Below are 21462 nucleotides of genomic sequence, written 5' to 3'. Positions count from 1 at the left end.
CTGGGATTTTTGTTCGGATTCATGATGCTCAATCTAGTTTATTGGAATACTTTGTAGATTTCTGGGATTTTTGTTCGGATTCATGACGCACAATCTAGTTTATGGGTATACTTTGTAGATTTCTGGGATTTTTGTTCGGATTCATGATGCACAATCTAGTTTATGGGTACACTTTGTAGATTTCTGGGATTTTTGTTCGGATTCATTAGTACGCTCAATCTAGTTTATGGGTATACTTTGTAGATTTCTGGGATTTTTGTTCGGATTCATTAGTACGCTCAATCTAGTTTATGGGTATACTTTGTAGATTTCTGGGATTTTTGTTTCGGATTCATGACGCACAATCTAGTTTATGGGTACACTTTGTAGATTTCTGGGATTTTTGTTCGGATTCATGACGAACAATCTAGTTTATGGGTACACTTTGTAGATTTCTGGGATTTTTGTTCGGATTCATGACGCACAATCTAGTTTATGGGTACACTTTGTAGATTTCTGGGATTTTTGTTCGGATTCATGACGCACAATCTAGTTTATGGGTACACTTTGTAGATTTCTGGGATTTTTGTTCGGATTCATGACGCACAATCTAGTTTATGGGTATACTTTGTAGATTTCTGGGATTTTTGTTCGGATTCATGACGCTCAATCTAGTTTCTGGGTATACTTTGTAGATTTCTGGGATTTTAGTTTGGATTCCTAAAGCTCAATCTAGTCTTTGGGTATACTTTGTAGATGTCTGTGATTTTTGCCTGCTTTATTTGGTATATAATATATGCCCTTCTTTCAACATAATATTTCTGATAGCTCCCTTCGTATATTTTGTTCTATTGACCACAGATATGTTCAAAGCAGCAAAAAAATAACAAAATTAAGTAAATAACATAAGATTTGAAAGTTTTATTGATAGAATATATATAATATATATTTACTTATGACCCAACATTACAGCATAATAAATATATTAACAACTATTTTGAACAAAGACGGGCATAAATTGTTAACTATTTCATCAATAGACCAATCCATAATTATTCATTTGTTTTGGATATCATTTAAAGCTTCAGGTACGAACAACATGACAGATAAACCATTGTCTTAGAAGAAGATGTGTAAGGTAACTGGGCCAATATTTCACAACACATGTATTTAAAGGCAGTGAATCAACGAATATGTAGGTTTCATAATGTAAGATACACAAATCGTTACATTTCATCAATTGCTGATTTTAAACAAATATCAAGGTCATGAAAGATGTTCTACAGCAATATTTTTATTTAATCTTGTACTTTTATGTAATTAATGTGTAATTTTTACTTATTTCGAATAGTTGATTGCTAAACTTAGACATTAAAAACAAAATATCAAGAAGTTTATAATACCTCAATAATAGTTTTTAAGCTTAAGAAAAATATTAATAATATAAAAATAAAAGCAGAAATTACTGATATGCATTTATTAAGTCAGATTGAAAAGACAACTAAGATTTTATCTATTTATAAAATAAATTTTTTTCCAACTATCTCTGACCTCTGCCTTAACAATGTGCAATTAAAAGACAACAATTAATTTGTTCAAGAAGTTCTGGAAAGAGACCTACACACTAAGAAAATGTTATCTAATACTAAACATTTTGAAATACAACCAATGCAAATCATATTTGAAATTTAATTCATCTGTATCAAAAATTTGTGAGTTTCTATATATTAACACTATGCAAAAATATTTGATTCAGTTATTATCAGATAAACACACTTAAAACAAATCACAAAAATATCCTAGAGATTCCTCATGCAAGACTTGCCCTACCTAATAACAATTTGTGGAGACAGTTCTAGTGTGTGAACATTAAAAGTGATCAATATATAAACAAAATATAGATATGCAAGAGATATAGAATAAATGTCATGCTTAATGAACAAATATATAAGAAAGACAAAGGTACAATGTATAATACCAAACAAATAATCTCTATATATATTTTTGTTTACTAGTGGAAAAAGGTTTGTTTGGTGGATTCTTAAATAAGTTTTTTCTAATGTTAACATTTTCATCAAATAACAAATTAACTAAATCGTAATTTTTTTTGATGAAATAAAACAATATTAACCTTTGTATATCTTCAAATTTGACAAAATAAAACTTTTATCATTAACTTGTAAATATGAGAAATACAGTTCTAAGTTTTTCCAATTTATGTAAGCCCAAAGAAATTGGAACCATCTATGAGACAACCTAATCTGGCAAGAAAAAACATTCTCTACAGGTTAAATACATCCAGAGTCTTGTATAAGAGTGCTCACTATGTCAGATCATTCTTTATTAACTATTTATAGTTTTATTTTTTTCCTGGAAACTGCACTCCTTAATACATCTGGATCTGCCTAATTTTTACTTCTAATTCACATAATATCTATAAATAACATTAAATTTTTAGTTGCTTTTCAAGGAAAAGATAAAACTTCTTATTGCACTCAATACTGGCCATTATCTTACAACCGAAGTTTGGTTTACTATTTAGATGAGGGTTTACAGAAGGTAATGCAGTAAGTTTTGTAAAGAGAGACTTGGTTATTAACAAAACACCACATAAATGGTTGTTCTACAGTGTAATCTGTCTGATTTTACCATTGATAAAGCAGTTAACAATAATTTACATCTAATAAACAATTGATTAAGTTTTGAAGAGACATGAAAACCAGAAAACATTTAATAATGAATAAACCCCAATCCTAGATGAATGGTTTCTCTACACTAATGACCACATGATAAATCATGTGATGTTTGTTGTTCAGCACCGTGTTTACAGGAAATAAAAAGATCTGGGCTATATTAATACACATAAAGAAATTTGGGTCACAAACACAATATTCACAATTGTACATTATTTGCCAATTCATTTTTGTACATTATGCACAACTTCATTTACAGATCATATTTCAAAATAACCTGGAGACAATAAATTTCACACTTATGTTTCTGTTCAGACTGCTGCAGCATATTTATTCTACCTCTAAAGTTAACCCAATGTTAAAATATGCAACCTGCCAATGTTTAAGTAAAAGTTTTTATAAAAAGTTGTTGGTCATAGTTGCTTGCCCCAAATGCTTTTTAAACCAGACAAGCGTTTATTATTTGTTTGGGTGGCAAGCCTATCCCACTCCTTAGCATGCAATCACATGCACTGCAGCATGATACTGTTTTTCGGTTTTTAGTCGAACCAATATCTTCATTGTTTTCCAACCCAATGTAAATTAATGTCAAGGTTGAAAATGGAGGAACATAATAATATCAATTAGAGATTTTAAGATAAAAAAAAAATTAAAATATGGGGAGCAAAAATTCATTTCATCAAAAACAAATCATTGCATGTAGAAACCTAAAAGCAAAATCATTAATATCACTTGTAAAATGGTGTGGTCCCTTGTCATTGGGAAATAAACTCCCTTTTCTGTAAAATATCAGTATAATATTGGAAAAATGAACGGATATAAAGGAAGATATGCAGATGCATATATGGACAGTTGAACAAAACATATTATATTTATATGCAGTTCGCAAAAACTGTAAATTCTAGAGTATAACAATACCCTGCATTCTTTTTTTACACATACTATTAGCTACACCTTATATTGTCTAATGGAACATTTCATTGCCATAGAATTAATAATCTTAATTTTATATTAAAAATTATATATATTGGCAACCGTTCCAGTGTATATCACCTTGTCTTAGGCACAAATTTAAATTTTATTTTCTTCTTCTTTTGCCTCTACTCCTAAAACTGGTCTGTCCTACTTAGTTATGCCCCTTTTCAGTCTAGTAACATTTTATTTCATCAATACTTTATTACCAAATTTTGACTAGCTCTGTTACAAATTGCCAAGTATATTTCTGTCCTCCATGTTCTTTTGTTCACAGAGAGAGAGAAAGAGAGATACATTTATGTCTCCAGAATTTTGAAAATGTCTGTTTGATAATGATGCATTGAACATTTACATGCAGAAAATAAATCTCCTGATTGTTTTGCATTATATAATCACAAAGTTTACAAATAATTTGAAAATATAATACAAATACTATTAGCATTTATGTTTGACTAGTGTAGTATAGCTCCATGTCATTTTAAGATTTCAATCCCAAAAATACAACCTATAAATAAATAAGATGAATATGATTAATTATGCATTATGAATTATAATAAAGCAGACCTCTGTCAAAGATACTAACAGTGTGACAAACAATCTAACAGCCCAGTGTACATTATCCAGAATATGATAGCAAGTTTTATTTTCAAACTTTACAAAAGTATTCTTTTGTACAAATTTTAAACTGTTGTAAAATTATACATATCTAATGTAAATACGCCTTAAATCTAACAATATACCATGAACAAATACATGGTAAAAAGTGGTGCGAAAAACCTCACTACAATTTATTAATTTACAAAAGTATAAACAGACTTCTTTTCCTATTAAGAATGATTGATAAGTTTTTTTAAATGGTTCTTATACCACATATAGCTTTCATATATTATGATATTTAATCATGTACATCATTATACACTGAAATGGTGAATGTTTGTCACACAGTTTTACAAGAAGCAAAACATATCCCCTATCTTAATTTGTTCCATATGATTGTTCTCTATTTTTTATCAATAAAATTACAATGCATGAATTTATGAAAATGAATTTAGCTGATCCCTCTTAACCAACTCTTAAAAGAAAAAATGATTTAATGAGACTGGACTTGACGGTCAAAATCTTAAAATGACATTTACCCCTAAAAATGCCTCTGTATTTATGAATAATCACATGGTAAGTTGTAATATATTGCTGTAACTGTATACATATTTCTCACATGTACATTTGGAAAATATAAATCAAAAGCTATCAGCATTACTGTATACTAGTAAGCTTTCTTTCTGATGATACATAATTGAAACTTACACATTACTAGCATTCATTATCAGGCTTTGATTTAATTTCAATTTTTTTTTCTTCAGAAATTGCTTCTTATTTAAAAAAATTCTGTTAGTGGAATTGGTCTAGGATACTCAAAAAATTCACAACAAAATAAATTCCAAAATTTTTATCATTTAGTTTCAAGGTATTTTGGTCCCATGGAAAACCATTTTATATGCAGACAAATTTCTTTCAATCATAACCAAAGTAGAATATATAATACAGTGCTATGTTTTAATAATAAGTACTGCACAATACAACAGGATGTCAACTAAAGGTCACTAAAAACATCCATCATCTCAGGACCATTGATATCAAAAGTAACAGTAGACACAGTATTGTACTTTACAGAGCTTGAGCAATATAAGTTTATCTTATATAAAGGGAGGTAACCACAGCAGATTTGTAAACTTCCATAAATCATTTCTTACCCAAGAAATATTGAAAACAGTTACAGCAAAACATACAAATAAGAATGATGCTTATTTTATACTTTTTATTGCAATCATATATACAATATATTATCCTTTAATTATCACAGTTGTTAAATGTATAAATGAATTTTAACTTTGATTCAAATATATGAATATTATCAAGTTGATCTGTAAAACATTACTTCACCATTTCAGCTGAAATAATGAAAGTTTGCTATTCGACTGATGCTGTACAGAATCGAACAAATCTAAGAGTACTTTGTTCGTGAAAAGCACACATGAATATAGTATTGCTATGGTTTAAAATGATTTAATTCATTATACTTCTCATTTCATACCTTTAACAATGTATTAATTGGTTGACCAGTAAGAAATAGTTTGTGTAATAGCCTTGTATATATGATTGTAGATAAAAAGATATGTAACAAGCTTATATAATGTATCACATGAATTCAGTAGTTCTCCCACACAAGTATTGATGCATCTCTCACTGGTAATATTACCATTATATAAATAGTTCTCTGGTGGGATTGGTTGTATTGTTGATTGTGCTCATTGCACTATCTACTGTATAAAATAAGCTGAGAAGATATGGCATACTAATTCTAAATAGATAATCTTCAGGTTCCTGCATACATTTATTTTTCTTGTCTATGTTTACTATGTGAAAATGTTTATTTATATTATTTATGAATCAAAGTTTTTCGAAATTGATTATTTGAGTAATAGATTATACATTTTTTAGGCAAAATTTAAGATAAGAAATTTCTTCAGTATTGTAAATAAAAATTTAATATAATATATATTTCCATTACCTTAAATAATAAATGCATTCATGTTTGAATGTCCATCGGGACCCTATATACAATACAGTGAGAGATGCATGCAACATATATAAAACTTCAAACAAATAATCTGTTCAATAAATACCACAAATAAAATATATTATTGATTTTTTTTTTTGGCAAAAATTTCACATTGACTACTTTATTCTACCATTTAGACTACAGAAGCAGTTATTCTAACAATCTGGTCTGGGGAAACCATGTCATGGAAGCAGTTTTAAATGTCAAAAAACATTAAAATTTGTTACAATGATTATGATTGGTCAATATTTATAATCTATTCACAGAAAGCTACAACAATGAGCTCATAACAACTGTCAGTCAGCCAATCGAATCACATTTAACAGGTAAACAACAATTTTTTTTAAAATCAGCCAATCATGTAACATGAAATATAATAAATACCCAGTAGAATGAATCCACCAACAAAAAGTTTTAACAAAATGGATTTGACTTGACAATAGCAATTTAACAAGTGTAAAGGCAGAAAAAATACCCACTGTGGAATACAACAAATATTTCCTTCCACCGGTGAGGTTAAAAATTGTAAAATGAATGACTGTATTCCACTCCAACCATGTAGTAATGCAATGAACACAAGTATACTTTGATGCCTCTGTGGCACCAATTCCTCACCCAAATGCTGATGCAATATCATCCTATTAGTTTGGAGACAATGAAGCAAATAGACTCCTTTCATAATATATCGTCCTCTCTATTTGAATGCCCACTTGACCATGAAATAATCTGTTGCAGCAAAATAGCTACAAGAATGGCTAAAAACACAAATGCACACAAAATAATCACAGCACACTGTTGATCTGTCAATTGCTTTGGTTCCACAAATTTTGTTTCTGACACACGTGTATCCGAGGAAGATATAGGTTCATGACCTCGTGTCATAAATGTGTGACTAGGACTGAATGCACCTATGACGTCCCCTGAACCATCGGAACAATGTCTTATTGCACAAACTCTCAACATGTAGTCTGTCTTAGGGTTTAAATTAGTCAAAAAGAACTGTGATTCAGGTCCACAATACACCTACAAAAGTAATTATAATATAGTAGTATGTCAGATCTAAATGTCTATATTCTTTTGCTAGATATTGTATGTGAAAGATATCTTTAATTTTTTTAAGGTATTGTATGTATAACATACCTATCACATTTGTATCTGTAATATAGTAGACATATTGTTTGCTAAGTATTGTATGTGTCATAAACCTGGCATATTTGTTGTGTAATATACCTGGCATATTTGTTGCTAAGCATGGTATGTGTAATATACCTTGTGTATTTGTTGCCTAGTACTGTATGTAAAATATATTACACATATTTTTTCTTAGAAAACATATGTGTAATATACCTAGCATATTGATTGCTTAGCATTGTATGTTTAATACTCTGTGTATTTGTTATGTCAAGTCCAACATGATAGAGGTCTTTGTATTATATTCCAACCATCATTTTTTGTTGCATGCCTAAAATATCTGACGAATGTATTCCTTTATATTGTATGTGTAATATATCTTAAACAAGAATGTGTCCATAGTACATAGATGCCCCATCTGCACTATCACTTTCTATGTTCAGTGGAACGTGAAAATTGGGTACAGTCTCTAATTTGACATTGAAATAATAAAGATCATATCATAGGGAACATGTGTACTAAGTTTCAAGTTGATTGGAATTCAACTTCATCAAAAACAACCTCGATCAAAAACTTCAACCTGGAGCGGGACAGACAAACAGACTGATGAACAAACAAACTGACGGACAAACTGACCCACAGACCAGAAAACATAATGCCCATAAATGGGGCATAATATGCATTCCTTAACATTGTATATGTTATATACCAGGCACATTGTTTATTTAGTATTGTATGTGTAACATACCTGGCCCATTGTTTGTTAATTATTGTGTATTTACCTGTTTAAAGTCTTGATCTCTACAATATAACTGTAATATGTATGATATGGTATCAGAACCCATGGGTTTACATCCTTGCCATTGGACAAAACAGCTATGTAACTGAACATCCTCTATTGTGGGAGCTGAAATTAATATTATTAATATATTATAACAGGTTCTATGTTGTATTAATTACATGGTTACTTTTATGTATTTCGCTTTATCCTGCATTCCACAAATGAATAATGCTGATTTCTGTTTTTTTGCAATTTCTTTTGTATTTTAGTGATTATTACAGGAGGAATAACTTCTCTGGACATAATATTATTTAATCTAATGCAATATCGTTTGTAACTTTCATTTTGATTGGATAACGTCACTAATTTTCATGGCATCAATTCACAAGTAATGTGTCGCCAGTGAACTTAATTTGAGATCATCAAATCACCAATTGATGCTGTCAGAGCTTAAAAACAATACAGTTATCACCTAAATGCTGAATCTGCATATCAACTTTGTTTCATGGTGTAATTTTAATTCTTTTATTTGATTTCTTTACTTTTACTGTAATGCATCAAATGTAACCTTTCATGTTCCTATTCTTGTGTATGACAAACTTGTGTTTTATGTCACTAGTAAGCAACACATATTTTTATAACTAACATAACCAAAGGGCCTTTCTATATAAAAGTCTCCAAATCTTTTGCATTATATTTCAAGCTCATTTGCTATGAACTTTTGGTTAGTTGTTTACTCTTTAAGTTTCCTATTTGTATATCAAATTTGTTGTTTGTCATTCGAAAAGACTTAACAGCGATACTTTAAATTTACTAACATAAGACAAACTAATATCTAAATAATATTACCCTTGATGCAGGAATTCTTAAAATATTTCATTTTTTATAAAGGTATAGTTAACAACTAATGTTCTTAATGAACATTTTTTTACCACATTTCATCATTTTTAAAGGTAAAGTTTTAAAACTTATGTATTTAATTAGTACTACCTTTGATGCATATTTTTTTACGACATTTCATCTTTTTATTAAAAGGTATAGTTTACCACTTATGTTAAATTATAGATTCATTTATTCTTTATATTTACAAATTATTGAGAATTTCCATAAAGAATATTTTTACAATAATATTTTTACACATACATTTGAACAGTTAAAAAAAAATGTCATTGTTTTCATATACAAAAGTACAACAATATAAAAATGCTGCTTCTTTGGTTTGGCATTTTATTAAGCAAGCAATAACTTCATTAAAAGCAATTCAAAATTTGTAACAATAAAATTGAGAATTGAAATGAGGAAAATGTCAGAACACACCAACCAAAGAGCAGATAACAACAGTCCAAGGCCACCAATGGGTCTTCAATGATTGGTTAAAATAATGATTAATACCTTTGGGAGCAGGAGGTGGTGCTTTTAATGTGGTAAATGTATACACTTCTGAGTATGGTCCACTACCAGCAGCATTACTGGCAAATAATCGCAAGTCATAACTTGTCATCTCTTGTAATTTGTTTATTTTGTAGGAATTAGATGTGCCTTGGTATACCATTTGGAAGCTAAAAGAAAACAAAAATACTTTAATGGAACAATAAAGCAAACGGGAGATAAGTGAAAATTTTAATCTATTTTCTTGAATTTTCAGTTGATTTTTATATTAAATCATTTTATTTATTATACAATTAAGTTATTATTTTTAAATGACTTTGGTGTACTTTTTCACAATAAGAAAGAAAGTTCATAAAAACATAACAATCAATACATTTTCTGCCTTTAAAATGCAAGGATTTGACACTTTGGCATTAATGAAATTGTACAAAAGAATTAATCAGATTCCAGTCCTGTTTAAAAAGACGCCATTCTTACTTTCCATCTTCTTTTTCCATCTCTAAGGTGTAAGTGAGTAGATCCAGGTTACGACCATCACCCCATTTTAACTTGAGACTGTTAGGTGCGTATGATACGCATTCTAATCTTGATGGATTAGGAGGAAGAGGTCGAGTAGTAACCTTTACTGGAGAACTGAAAGCACCTACACCAATTCCATTTACAGCTTGTACTCGTATTCTGTAAATGTAAGAATGAAAATAATATATATATAACTGTTTCATACTAGACATTTATTAATTTATTCATGATAATTCATTATATTCATTTTGAATTACATTCATTCTCATTGCCAAACACAGATGCTCTATTCATATTAGTATAATAGGAACTGATTTATCAGGAAACCTATAACTAATTAATGAACCATAATAATGAGGTCATGATCAGATGAACCCAGTCAGACAAGCCTGTAACCCTAACAACCACTTTCACTGCTAACAATAGTTAATACATTACTTTTAGAATAAGAGGAACTCACCATATCATGATATTTGTTGTCAATCAATAAACCATGAAGTAAGGTTAACCCTTTTGGATGTATTACTGATCTCTACAACCAGACTTACACTCAATCTATGTTTTAGTCTGGAAATGTTGATTTTAACTAACTTTTAATGGACATACTATTGATGAACAGCTTTAAGTTAAATACACCTCACTTACTTATATGAAGTTTCAGGAGCCAGCTCCTCAATAGTATATTCTGTAATGGCACCAATAGATATCAGTTGTTTCTCCCCAATGTCTAGGTTATATCCTATAATGTCACTTCCGTTACAGTTAGGATCTTTCCAGGTGAGATTAATGGTGGTGGCAGTAGCACTAGAACGTATGTGTATTACAGGCGAAGGACTAGAGGGGGGCGTGACCGTTGTGGCTACAGGACTGAAGGGACCAGCCCCAGCACTGTTGATTGCCTGTATAATGAATAAAACACATCTTTAGCATACAATACAAAGTGTTAGAGGAATTCATCAGAAAAAGTTAAATAATAAATGTCTAATAGTAGAGTAAAAGTGAGTCCGTAAACTTATATAAAAAATCACAGAACAAAAAAAATTATTCAACAATGCCCATTTTCTTATGAGCTGTAACCTAAGAGCAGAGCTTGTTCATACAATAATTCCTAGTTAATGGTAAATGTATAATTTATCAAATATATAGCAACATTTAACATTTAAGAACATACTTTCTAATTATAGTTTCTTACCTGAACTCTAAAACTATAAAGTGAAGCAGCAGTCAGACCTTTGACCTCATGACCCAGATTTGGACCAAGATATAACTAAAACAATAAACAAAGTCATCATAATATAAACAATAAAAAAATACTTATTATTGTAGATTATAATATATGAAACACTGATGACATAGCAAAAGAATTGTCACTCATCAAATAAAGTTCATCATTATCAATCTGAAAATACTTAAATGTTACCAGGTTGCTAAATATACATCTTAAAAGTAAAGTTAATCTATTAAAAGAAAATCGGTGCAGTAAATACATCATTAACTATTTGTAATAGTATATAAATACACAAATTAAAATTTTAAGAAGGTTGGATTGCCTCCCCTGACTCACTGCAATAATGAATGAACAAAAGTGTATAAATAGTATACAAGATTATTCAATCCATATTGTATGGAAAAGGATTTATATGGGCTTTACCCTTGTACAATCCATTTGTTTAAATGAACATTTGACATTTAATTAACAAAATACTTCATAATATTTTACAAGAAAACTCCCAAAAAGAGATCTACTAATAAATATAATTCTTAGACAAACTATACCTGCATGAAATCTAGATCTGACTTGTGTTGCCATTCCACTCGATATTCTGTTATTGTAGCACCATTATTGACAGGGGCTTCCCAATTAACCATTGCACTGTGTGGAGACCGACATATAACCATAGGGGCTTTAGGTGGGTCTGGGACCCCTGCACCACTTACAACCTCTAAAGGGTCAGACCATGGTCCTCCCTAAAAATGTTATCATATGTTATCAATGCAATATATAAGTATAGGAATACATTTAAACAAAACAATCTTATTATATTGAAATAAAATTCTAATGGAAGTTTAGTTTCTCGCATAAACCAATCAAATAATTGGTTTCTAAAGATGGTAAACAGTACATGTATCTCATATGATCCTTCTTTAAATTTCTAGAAATAAACAAAAATGATAATAATCTCAGCCTTAAAGAATTGCTCTGGTTGATTCCTTCACAAAGACGTTAATGTAAACAATAGTTTGAAATATCATTATTCTGATGACTTACCCCAACACGATTAATGGCTCGAACTTGGAAGAGATATGGTCGACCTGGAGACAGACCAGCAACTATACAGTCAAGGTCACGACCTTTATACACCTCACGACTAGTGTTATCAGGTGAGATCAACTGGGCAGCAAATTCTGTTATGGATGCCCCACCTTCGTATTCTGGGCAACCTGGAAAATTAAAACACCATTTTTAAATATTTTTCTATACTTAGAAAGAAGTGTTTTTGAATTATCAAAACATTTTTTAGTATTTTTAGTTTTTACAGAACAATAAATCCTTTTATTCTATATCTTTTGTTGCTAACCACTAGGGATATCAAAGTCTTTCTAATTTTGATTATAGCATTGATTGTAAACCTGTCAAGAAATCTGCATGGCAATGAAAGGATCAACATAACTCTAACATGGAACAAACAAGTAATAAATAATTTCATGTCTTTTCTTTTTTTAATAAATTTTCTCGTAGACCAATCTTGAGCTGATTTTTTATGAATGAGTTTCAATGGTTCACCTGGGAACGTTAATCTGTGTGAGTATTGTCATTGAACATTTGAAAGTGGTTAAACTGTTAACATTTAAATAGTCAGCACATGACATATCTTGTTAAATTTTGCCAATGGGTCGCTCAGTTAGTGTCCAAATGATATTTCCCACGCATCTCCTTATATTCAGATTTTAGTTGTAATAAAAAATTTAGGTTAAAAAAATTATTTTCAATAATATCCAAATGTTGAGAAAGATCTTGTCAAGTAAACCACATAAGAATAATGGATTATTTTGATATCACAAGAACATACTCATAGGAAGGTCAGAGGGCTGGTTCACATCCTCTTTTGTCATAAAAAGATATACACATATAGGGAAGTGGTAGATCAATGTAAACCAAAAAAAAATACTTTTGGTTCCTGTGTTTCTTGGTACATACCACAATTTAAGTTTATTATTCACTTGACAAACATCTCCAGATGGTATATGTGGTGAATTCCTTAGGGGACAATTGTTATAAAATGTTTTTTACGTTTTTTTATCTCAATAATGCTCTCAATATCAAACTTCAAAATAATGAGTTTACAGCAATAAGATCAAGCTTTGTAATTTCCAAAAAAGTTGAAAAGGGGCAATACTCTGGAACGATCCGTGCATATGACTCACTGCCTAAATATGAACACTGCTAAGTTTGGTTCTTAGCATTATGTAAGAGTTTTATGAATATGGATGTCAAAGTAAAACTTAAATTATGGTGCAGAAACTAAAATTGGACAGACGGATGGAAGGACAGAAAGATGGTCAATGTTGACACTTAAAATGCCCCAGTTTGTTATGGAGGTATAAAAATATTATCTATATTCTAATGGTCAATTATTTTACAGAGACCATCCTATAACCTACTAGGTGACAATACTTACTCCATCGTAGATGTAGAGACGTAGCTTTAGGTTTGCCTTGTAACTTTGGAGCTTGACATTGTCCTGGCGGTACAGCCTGTGTTGTTGCTATACATTGATCTGAAAACTGAAACAAAGAAAACATGTGATCGTGTGCTTCATGTTATTTATGTGTCAATCTGATATAGCATGGTAACTGGAGATGAAGAATAATGTTTAATATTATATTTTTTTAAGTGAAGTTTCAAGGATTTTTTGTGTAATATAAGGGATGTTTTTGGACACAAAATTACTGAAGTTGAGAGTTTAAAGCATCTTGAATATGTATTTATCAGAGGTAATAAAATTCAAAACAAATTCAGACTACTCATTAACAATAAACATTTGTTTGTATCTTGATAAATTTATAACAAAAACAAACAAAGGGAAAAATATAGGCTTTTCAAAGCAAATTTCCAGTCAAATTCAACAATTCAAAAATCTAATAATCATTTTGTATCCTTTTCTGCTCTCATGATAAGATTCCTGTTCAAACGAATTCTCCAATTTAAATTTCCTCCAACACTTTTATATCTTTCATTTTATTCATTTGATAAATGAAATATTCAGTGTTGAAGTATGTAGTACATGTATTAAGGATGTCCGCTTGTCATGTTTTGGAATTTTTGTTAGATTTTTGGAATCCTCTGGTATTATCCATTTGATTGCCTTAAAAAAAATGCCCATTGACCCCAATTTTTTTTTTTTTAAATCTTTTACATGTATAATGAAGGATAAGCCATCTGTTAAAGTCTTATAAAATTTTTAATTATTTTTTAATAGTTTTTGAGAACTTAAACTTGTCAATTATAAAGCTAAGAAAAGTCAAGAGAGAACATTTTCCTGCCAAAATTTCAATGGCTAATATCTAAAAAAAAAAAAAAAAAAAAATTTTTTTTTTTGCTCTATTGATTCCTTTATCAATCCCCTATCAATATAAACTAGTTTTTTGAAAAGCTTATTATTTTAAACTGAGAAGCAAACTCCCTTAAGAGAGAAAGTCCAGTAATATATTGATCGTAAAATTTAAATATGAGGCAGATTTACCTCACTGCGTCCACCAGCACTACAACACGCTACTCGTACATGGTATGTATGTCCCGGAATAAGATGATCACAGATATGTTCTCGCTCACTACCTTCGTACAACATTTCATAACCTGCAACATCAAATCATACAACTATAAAGTATCATTATTTTACTTTTGTTGCTTGATGATGATAGTTAATTGTCTTGCAAGAGAAATGCCATTTTATAAGCAATTGTATTAAAGTTAGAACGGAAATGTAACTATATCTGATATATTTCTCAATTTGACAGAAAAAGGCTGTTTCCAAAAATTTAATTTACAAAATAATTTTCAAGTCACTTGAGCAAGAAAGAGACATATGGACCCTGAAAACTGCATGCAATTAAAATGCTCATTGTATACCAAATACAAAGAATGTATCACTAACACTTATTCTGAAACAGACCTTTTCATAAAACTCAACATCAATATGTTGATGATACTCACTGCAATCTTAAGGGAAAAAAAGACATTGACACAACATTAAAGGCAGGATAAAACTTCAATTTTCTGTATAAAGAATTTCATGATTTCAAACATCACTTTTAATTGGCTTATCAAATACAAAATTAAGAATATTTATATAGATAAAATGCAGCAAATAACCTTTAAAATTTTTATAACTTCTCTAAGTTGCATGTAAATAGTACTAGCATTGAAAATATTTCACATAATATTTATGTCTGTTAGACAAGCATCTAAATTAAAATGTTAACTTGATTCAGATGGGGAAAACTTAGTGGTCTATTCTTCGGCATATAATAACAAAGAATTAGAGGACATGCAATTAAAATCAAAATAAAGAGAATTTGAAAGGACTTTTTTCAACAACATTTCATTTTACAGAAAAGTGATAACATAAGTACAACACCAGTATAAATGAAATTATTGAGTAAAAATGAGCAAAATGTAGACTGAGAAGGAATGTGTTTAAAGTAAACAATTATAAAAAAATTAAACTGCATAATTATAACATCCATTTTACCTCCTCCTTTTATAAGCATTTTAAAATCAATATGTAATTAAAATTTCACATAAATCGAAAGTGTGTTTAATATGTAATGTAGTCTTACTCATCAACAAAATATAAAAACATAACAATTTTAAATTAAATTCTTCATTTTTCTATCATTAGATTTTATTTTTGTCATTTATAGCTTTTCTTGTTTTACTTATTACTCCTGTAACTTACACTTAATCATTTTCTTATGTACATGTGACAGGTTGCACTAACTGTTTGTAGATCTAACAATCTTTTTTTGCACTGATTTATATTCTATTAATGACATGTTGGAATCATTGTGAAAAGATCAAATAATCGTAACATACCTTTTCCATCGTCCAATTCTACGATATATTTTGTAATTTCTGAGCCACCATTATCTTTAGGAGGTTCTGAAACAAAATTTATCATCATTATTTTCAAAGAAAGTAAGATTGGTTTAATACCAACTGGATAATCTTTACATTGTGATGTTCTTATTATGGCAATAACATAAAATAAATGGTTATGATTAAGAAAACAGCAAACCTTTCTTGTGATATTAAAAGGGGAATCAGACTAAGTAAACATGAATAACAGTTGTTTGACACTTTACTGAACCAATACACCTGTTTTTTTTAGTCTTCTTGGTGACTGTAGTCAAATATAATGGTGAATTATGTTACATTTTTTTCTTCTTTAATTCAATTTGTGTTAGTATAAACCTAACTTAAAAAGCCCTTTCACTATTTATACTGTGAAAGTACTTTAGTTTGTGGGTATCAATTTTCGTGGATTAATTCGTGGATTTTAGTTTTCTTAAAAAAAGTGAAAAATTGAAGCCAGTAGAAACGAAGGTTACAAATTGTCTGGATTGAAGGAAATTGCAAAGTAAACATTGACAAGTGAAAATCGTAGTGATCACCTAATTAACCCAAGATAGAGTGGTCAACAGATTAATACCATCAAAGGTGTTAATTAGGCCATAAACATGTCACCTAAAGAACATGCTATAAACATATCTTTAATCTTAAAGTAACTCTTATCAAAAGCATGCCCAGCAAGAAATTTTTATTTCCCATACATACGAGAATTATAAGGATATAAAATGAACACTTTATCATAGCATATCAATACTGGAAATCTGACTTTCATCCATCAAAAATATTTGTTTATGAGAATTAAAAGATCCATGTTTTACAGTTTAGGTTTTTAAAAATTAAATGGGTATACTCCTGCCTGCAGCTGAAGTTCATATGCGTTTCCCATGTGACTACTATTATAGTATTCTCAGATTTGGCCATATTCAATATATTCTCTACATCATATCAGAAGTCAAACCTACATGGGAATCTTACCATGTCTTAATTTGGACAACAGTTGTTTTATTTCGTTGGACACTTAAATTTGTGGATAAGGTCATCCACGAAAACCACAAAAATTGGTTTCTAACGAATAAAAGTACTTTCACAGTAATACAAATACAATTATGTTCTTTGCCTTAATTCACGGAATATTATAGGATTAAACACATTTTTTCTAGAGGTTATTGATGTGTAAACTGGGGCGATTAAACTCACAAACTGAATAAAAGTCTTCGGACTTTTATGTTGAGTTTGTGAGTAAAAGCCCCGGTTTACACATCAATAACCTCTAGAAACTAGAGGCTCTAAAGAGCCTGTGTCGCTCACCTTGGTCTATGTGAATATCAAACAATAGACACAGATGGATTCATGACAATATTGTGTTTTGGTGATGGTGATGTGTTTGTAGATCTTACTTTACTAAACATTCTTGCTGCTTACAATTATCTCTATCTATAACAGTACTTTCTGTGGAAAATGTTATTGAAAATCTTCAAATTTTAAGAAAATTGTTAAAAATTGACTATGAAGGGCAATAACTCCTTAGGGGGTCAATTGACTATTTTGGTCATACTGACTTATTTTTAGTTCTTACTTTGCTGTACATTATTGCTGTTTACAGTTTATCTCTATCTATAATAATATTCAAGATAACAACCAAAAACTGCAAAATTTCCTTAAAATTACCAATTCAGGGGCAGCAACCCCATAACGGGTGGTTCGATTCATCTGAAAATTTCAGGGCAGATAGATCTGGACCTAATAAACAATTTTACCACATGTCAGATTTGCTCTAAATGCTTTGGTTTTTGAGTTATAAGCCAAAAACTGCATTTTACCCCTATGTTCTATTTTTAGCCATGGCGGCCATCTTGGTTGGTTGGGCGGGTCACCGGACACATTTTTTAAACTAGATACCCCAATGATGATTATGGCCAAGTTTGGTTAAATTTGGCCCAGTAGTTTCAGAGGAGAAGATTTTTCTAAAAGATTAATAATATTTACGAAAAATGGTTAAAAATTGACTATGAAGGGCAATAACTCCTAAAGTGGTCATCTGACCATTTTGGTTATGTTGACTTATTTGTAGATCTTACTTTGCTGAACATTATTGCTGTTTACAGTTTATCTCTATCTATAATAATATTCAAGATAATAACCAAAAACAGCAAAATTTCCTAAAAATTACCATTTCAGGGGCAGCAACCCAACAACGAAATGTCCGATTCAACTGAAAATTTCAGGGCAGATAGATCTTGACCTGTTGAACAATATTACCCCATGTCAAATTTGCTCTAAATGCTTTGGTTTTTGAGTTATAAGCCAAAAACTGCATTTTACCCCTATGTTCTATTTTTAGCCATGGCGGCCATCTTGGTTGGTTGGGCGGGTCACCGGACACATTTTTTAAACTAGATACCCCAATGATGATTGTGGCCAAGTTTGGTTAAATTTGGCCCAGTAGTTTCAGAGGAGAAGATTTTTGTAAAAGTTAACGACGCCAGACGACGACGGACGACGGACGACAGACGACGGACGCCGGACGCCGGACGCCAAGTGCTGAGAAAAGCTCACTTGGCCCTTTGGGCCAGGTGAGCTAAAAATGTGTTTAATCCTTATAATTCTTCAGCCAAACATTTGTGATATTTAATAAACATTTGTTTTGTTGATGGCTACTATATATATTTACCATCAAAAGCACAATGGCAAGTCGTAACTTGACTTTCTAAAAACCATAAATGTCCGATAAATACAACGGAGCTTACATGTAAATGAAATAGCACCTACCTCAAAAACTTCATTTTAATTAAATGTTATCCGAATTTGAAGCGTACACGTAACGAAATAATCTTTCCCTTTAAAATTTCCATTCGTATGACGTCGTGTTTTGCCATGACGTAAATTCGCCAAATCCTTCATGAAATTTTGCGGAATTTTATTAAATTGTATTTTTATACATTTTCGAAGCTTTAGTGCTTTAAATTTCTTTCTTTTTTTTTTGTTATATATGCACTAGAATATTCACAACTGTTATGCAATTGTTTTTAAATCTCAATTTGCTGAAAATCCCGGAATCACTGCAAGCGTGTGTATCGCGCATGAATAGATTACAAAAGTAGTTTCGGAAACATGGTTTATCGAAGTGTAAACTTAGAAAAAAATTCTAATTGACCAATCCAATTCAAGTATTTATAGATATGCAAATCATATAAGAATTATAAGTATATGATAAGTGAATTGTGTAACCATGGACCTTTCATAATATATTTTGCCCTCCATTTACTTTCTTAATCATCTATACAAAATTGTGTACTTACCCCACACAACTTTAAAACTGTGAGCATGTATTTTGCCTTTAATCTGGGGTTTTGGGGGTGCAGCAGGTCTATCAGGCAATGTTTTATATGACACAGCATCACTCCATTTACTTTGGCCCTCGTCATTTATTGCTGCTAGCTGTAAACACAAATGTGTATTGTTTTATTATGAAGTGCACCCTAATCATTTAAAGTAAGTAGCATAAGAATTTACAATTAAATGATTTAGGCAAATAATCAGAGAAATTTTACAATATTCTACAGCCTGAGTGTCATTGAAACATTATCAATAAATAAATCTAGAGTTTTGAACTCTGATAATGAAAATTAAAGGAAATAATACTTATTTACTCATATAAAATATAAAGTTAGGCCAAAGTACTATTAATTAATCAAAATTAATGAATAATGTACATGTGCACTTGTAATTTTTGGTTTGTTATATTACCTACCCGATATTTATAATCTGTATTTCGACGTAGATTTTTTATTTTGTATGATAAGTTTGTACCATTATATACTGGAATAAAACCATGGCCCTGAAAAATAAACACAGAAAAATTAAATCTCAGAATGGAACATTACATATATTGACACGTATAAGTGTTTGCTGACTCAAAATAAGAAACACAAATACTTCTTGTCCCTAATTTATTGTAAGCAGTATAGGGTAGCATGTAGTACTTGTAATGGGTCAATGACAGTCCTTAAACGTTGTACCGATTACGGATGTTGTACCACTCCACAACTAAGTGTTCTATTTATAGGCTTGTCTTCAGGTTAACCAGAGCTAATGATGTAAAACTAAGATAATATTTTATTAATATCAAGTGTTTTAAAACCAACATGACAAAGGATCTGTATAAGGTGCGACAAAATAAAAACATTGAAATAATCTAAATAGAAAACACTTACAAATTCAAGTTATCAGATTAATCAAAATAATTTCATTTTTGGAGTATAAGTTTACTATCAGAATTTTTATTGTCTGGTTTTTTTTTTTGGTATATTTTTTTCTATCTACGTCAAATCTTACTGTTAGTTCATCTTCCATCTGTAAAAGGAATGAATCTTCATTTGACCTTTTGATCCATGATATGAGAAGAGAATTAACAAAAGCTTCTGACAACATGGGAGGATCTGGTAGGTTAGGAACACTGCCGCTGGTGTAAAATGCCACTGGCTCACTGTATTGACTGGAAGAGAAATTTTATAGTTTTCATTCTCATTATTTGTAAATTGTAAGGAATAAAAAATTATTCATCAAGATATATTTCTATACCAACATTTTTTTTTGTACTGGAATTGTTTAGCGAGGCAGAACTACGATTTATATCTGACAGCTATGAGTTGGAATAATTTATTTATCTAATGACTATAACATCATCTGAAAATTCCAGAAGTCCTAAATAGGAATGGTGATCTCTTTAATTTCCCATTCATATCAGTTTTAAAACGCACCTTGCACTCAGCTGATTGCAGGTAAAATGTTAAGCATATATAGGCAATATTCAAGATTAAATTTCAGCATGATAATGTACTAACCTTTTCCCAACATTATTTATTGCAGCTACCCTAAACATATATTTAGTAGAAGCTTGTAACTTTGACACTCTGTGTTGTCTCTGTAAACCATTATATACCTCCACAAAACCATCTCCTAGACCCTATAAAACAAGACAAATGTTTTCATTATAAATAGGTTTCATTTTGAGTTTAAAATTTTTTTTTTAGTACATTGTACAATCTTTTTCTTTCCTGTCTAATTCCAAAAAAAAAAGTTTTAAAAAAACACGCTGTTGGTTTTTTCCTTTGATAAGTTTTATATTTTGTCATTTTGGGGCATTTTATAGCTTTCTTTACAATGTGGATTTGGCTGTACACTGAACTATAGCTGCTTAAATCTATGGTGGATAATTGTTTCATTGGCAATCATAAGACAT

The 21462-nt window shown here is 30.2% G+C and overlaps 1 protein-coding gene across 6 annotated transcripts in view; it reads right to left on the bottom strand.

Annotated features, from left to right (window-relative positions):
- Positions 1-885: 885 nt before the first annotated feature.
- LOC139517757 (fibronectin type-III domain-containing protein 3A-like) overlaps positions 886-21462 on the bottom strand; it is a 92966-nt gene continuing 72389 nt past the window's right edge. For all 6 annotated transcript variants that reach the window (XM_071309138.1, XM_071309136.1, XM_071309137.1 and 3 more), the window contains 15 exons: positions 21065-21186; positions 20556-20715; positions 19972-20058; positions 19520-19658; positions 16185-16250; positions 14833-14945; positions 13768-13873; positions 12357-12529; positions 11864-12055; positions 11280-11354; positions 10733-10986; positions 10046-10246; positions 9572-9738; positions 8181-8305; positions 886-7290 (listed from right to left, as the gene is read on the bottom strand). In XM_071309138.1, coding sequence (XP_071165239.1) covers positions 6943-7290; positions 8181-8305; positions 9572-9738; positions 10046-10246; positions 10733-10986; positions 11280-11354; positions 11864-12055; positions 12357-12529; positions 13768-13873; positions 14833-14945; positions 16185-16250; positions 19520-19658; positions 19972-20058; positions 20556-20715; positions 21065-21186 — 2328 coding nt within the window. In that variant the 3' untranslated portion in view covers positions 886-6942. The remainder of the gene's footprint in view (positions 7291-8180; positions 8306-9571; positions 9739-10045; positions 10247-10732; positions 10987-11279; positions 11355-11863; positions 12056-12356; positions 12530-13767; positions 13874-14832; positions 14946-16184; positions 16251-19519; positions 19659-19971; positions 20059-20555; positions 20716-21064; positions 21187-21462) is intronic.

The sequence above is a fragment of the Mytilus edulis genome, chromosome 3 (assembly GCF_963676685.1).
Source record: "Mytilus edulis chromosome 3, xbMytEdul2.2, whole genome shotgun sequence".
In the NCBI taxonomy this organism is placed as follows: Eukaryota; Metazoa; Mollusca; class Bivalvia; order Mytilida; family Mytilidae; genus Mytilus; species Mytilus edulis.
Note: the sequence above shows the minus strand (reverse complement) of the source record. Positions and strands in the feature narration are given on the sequence as shown.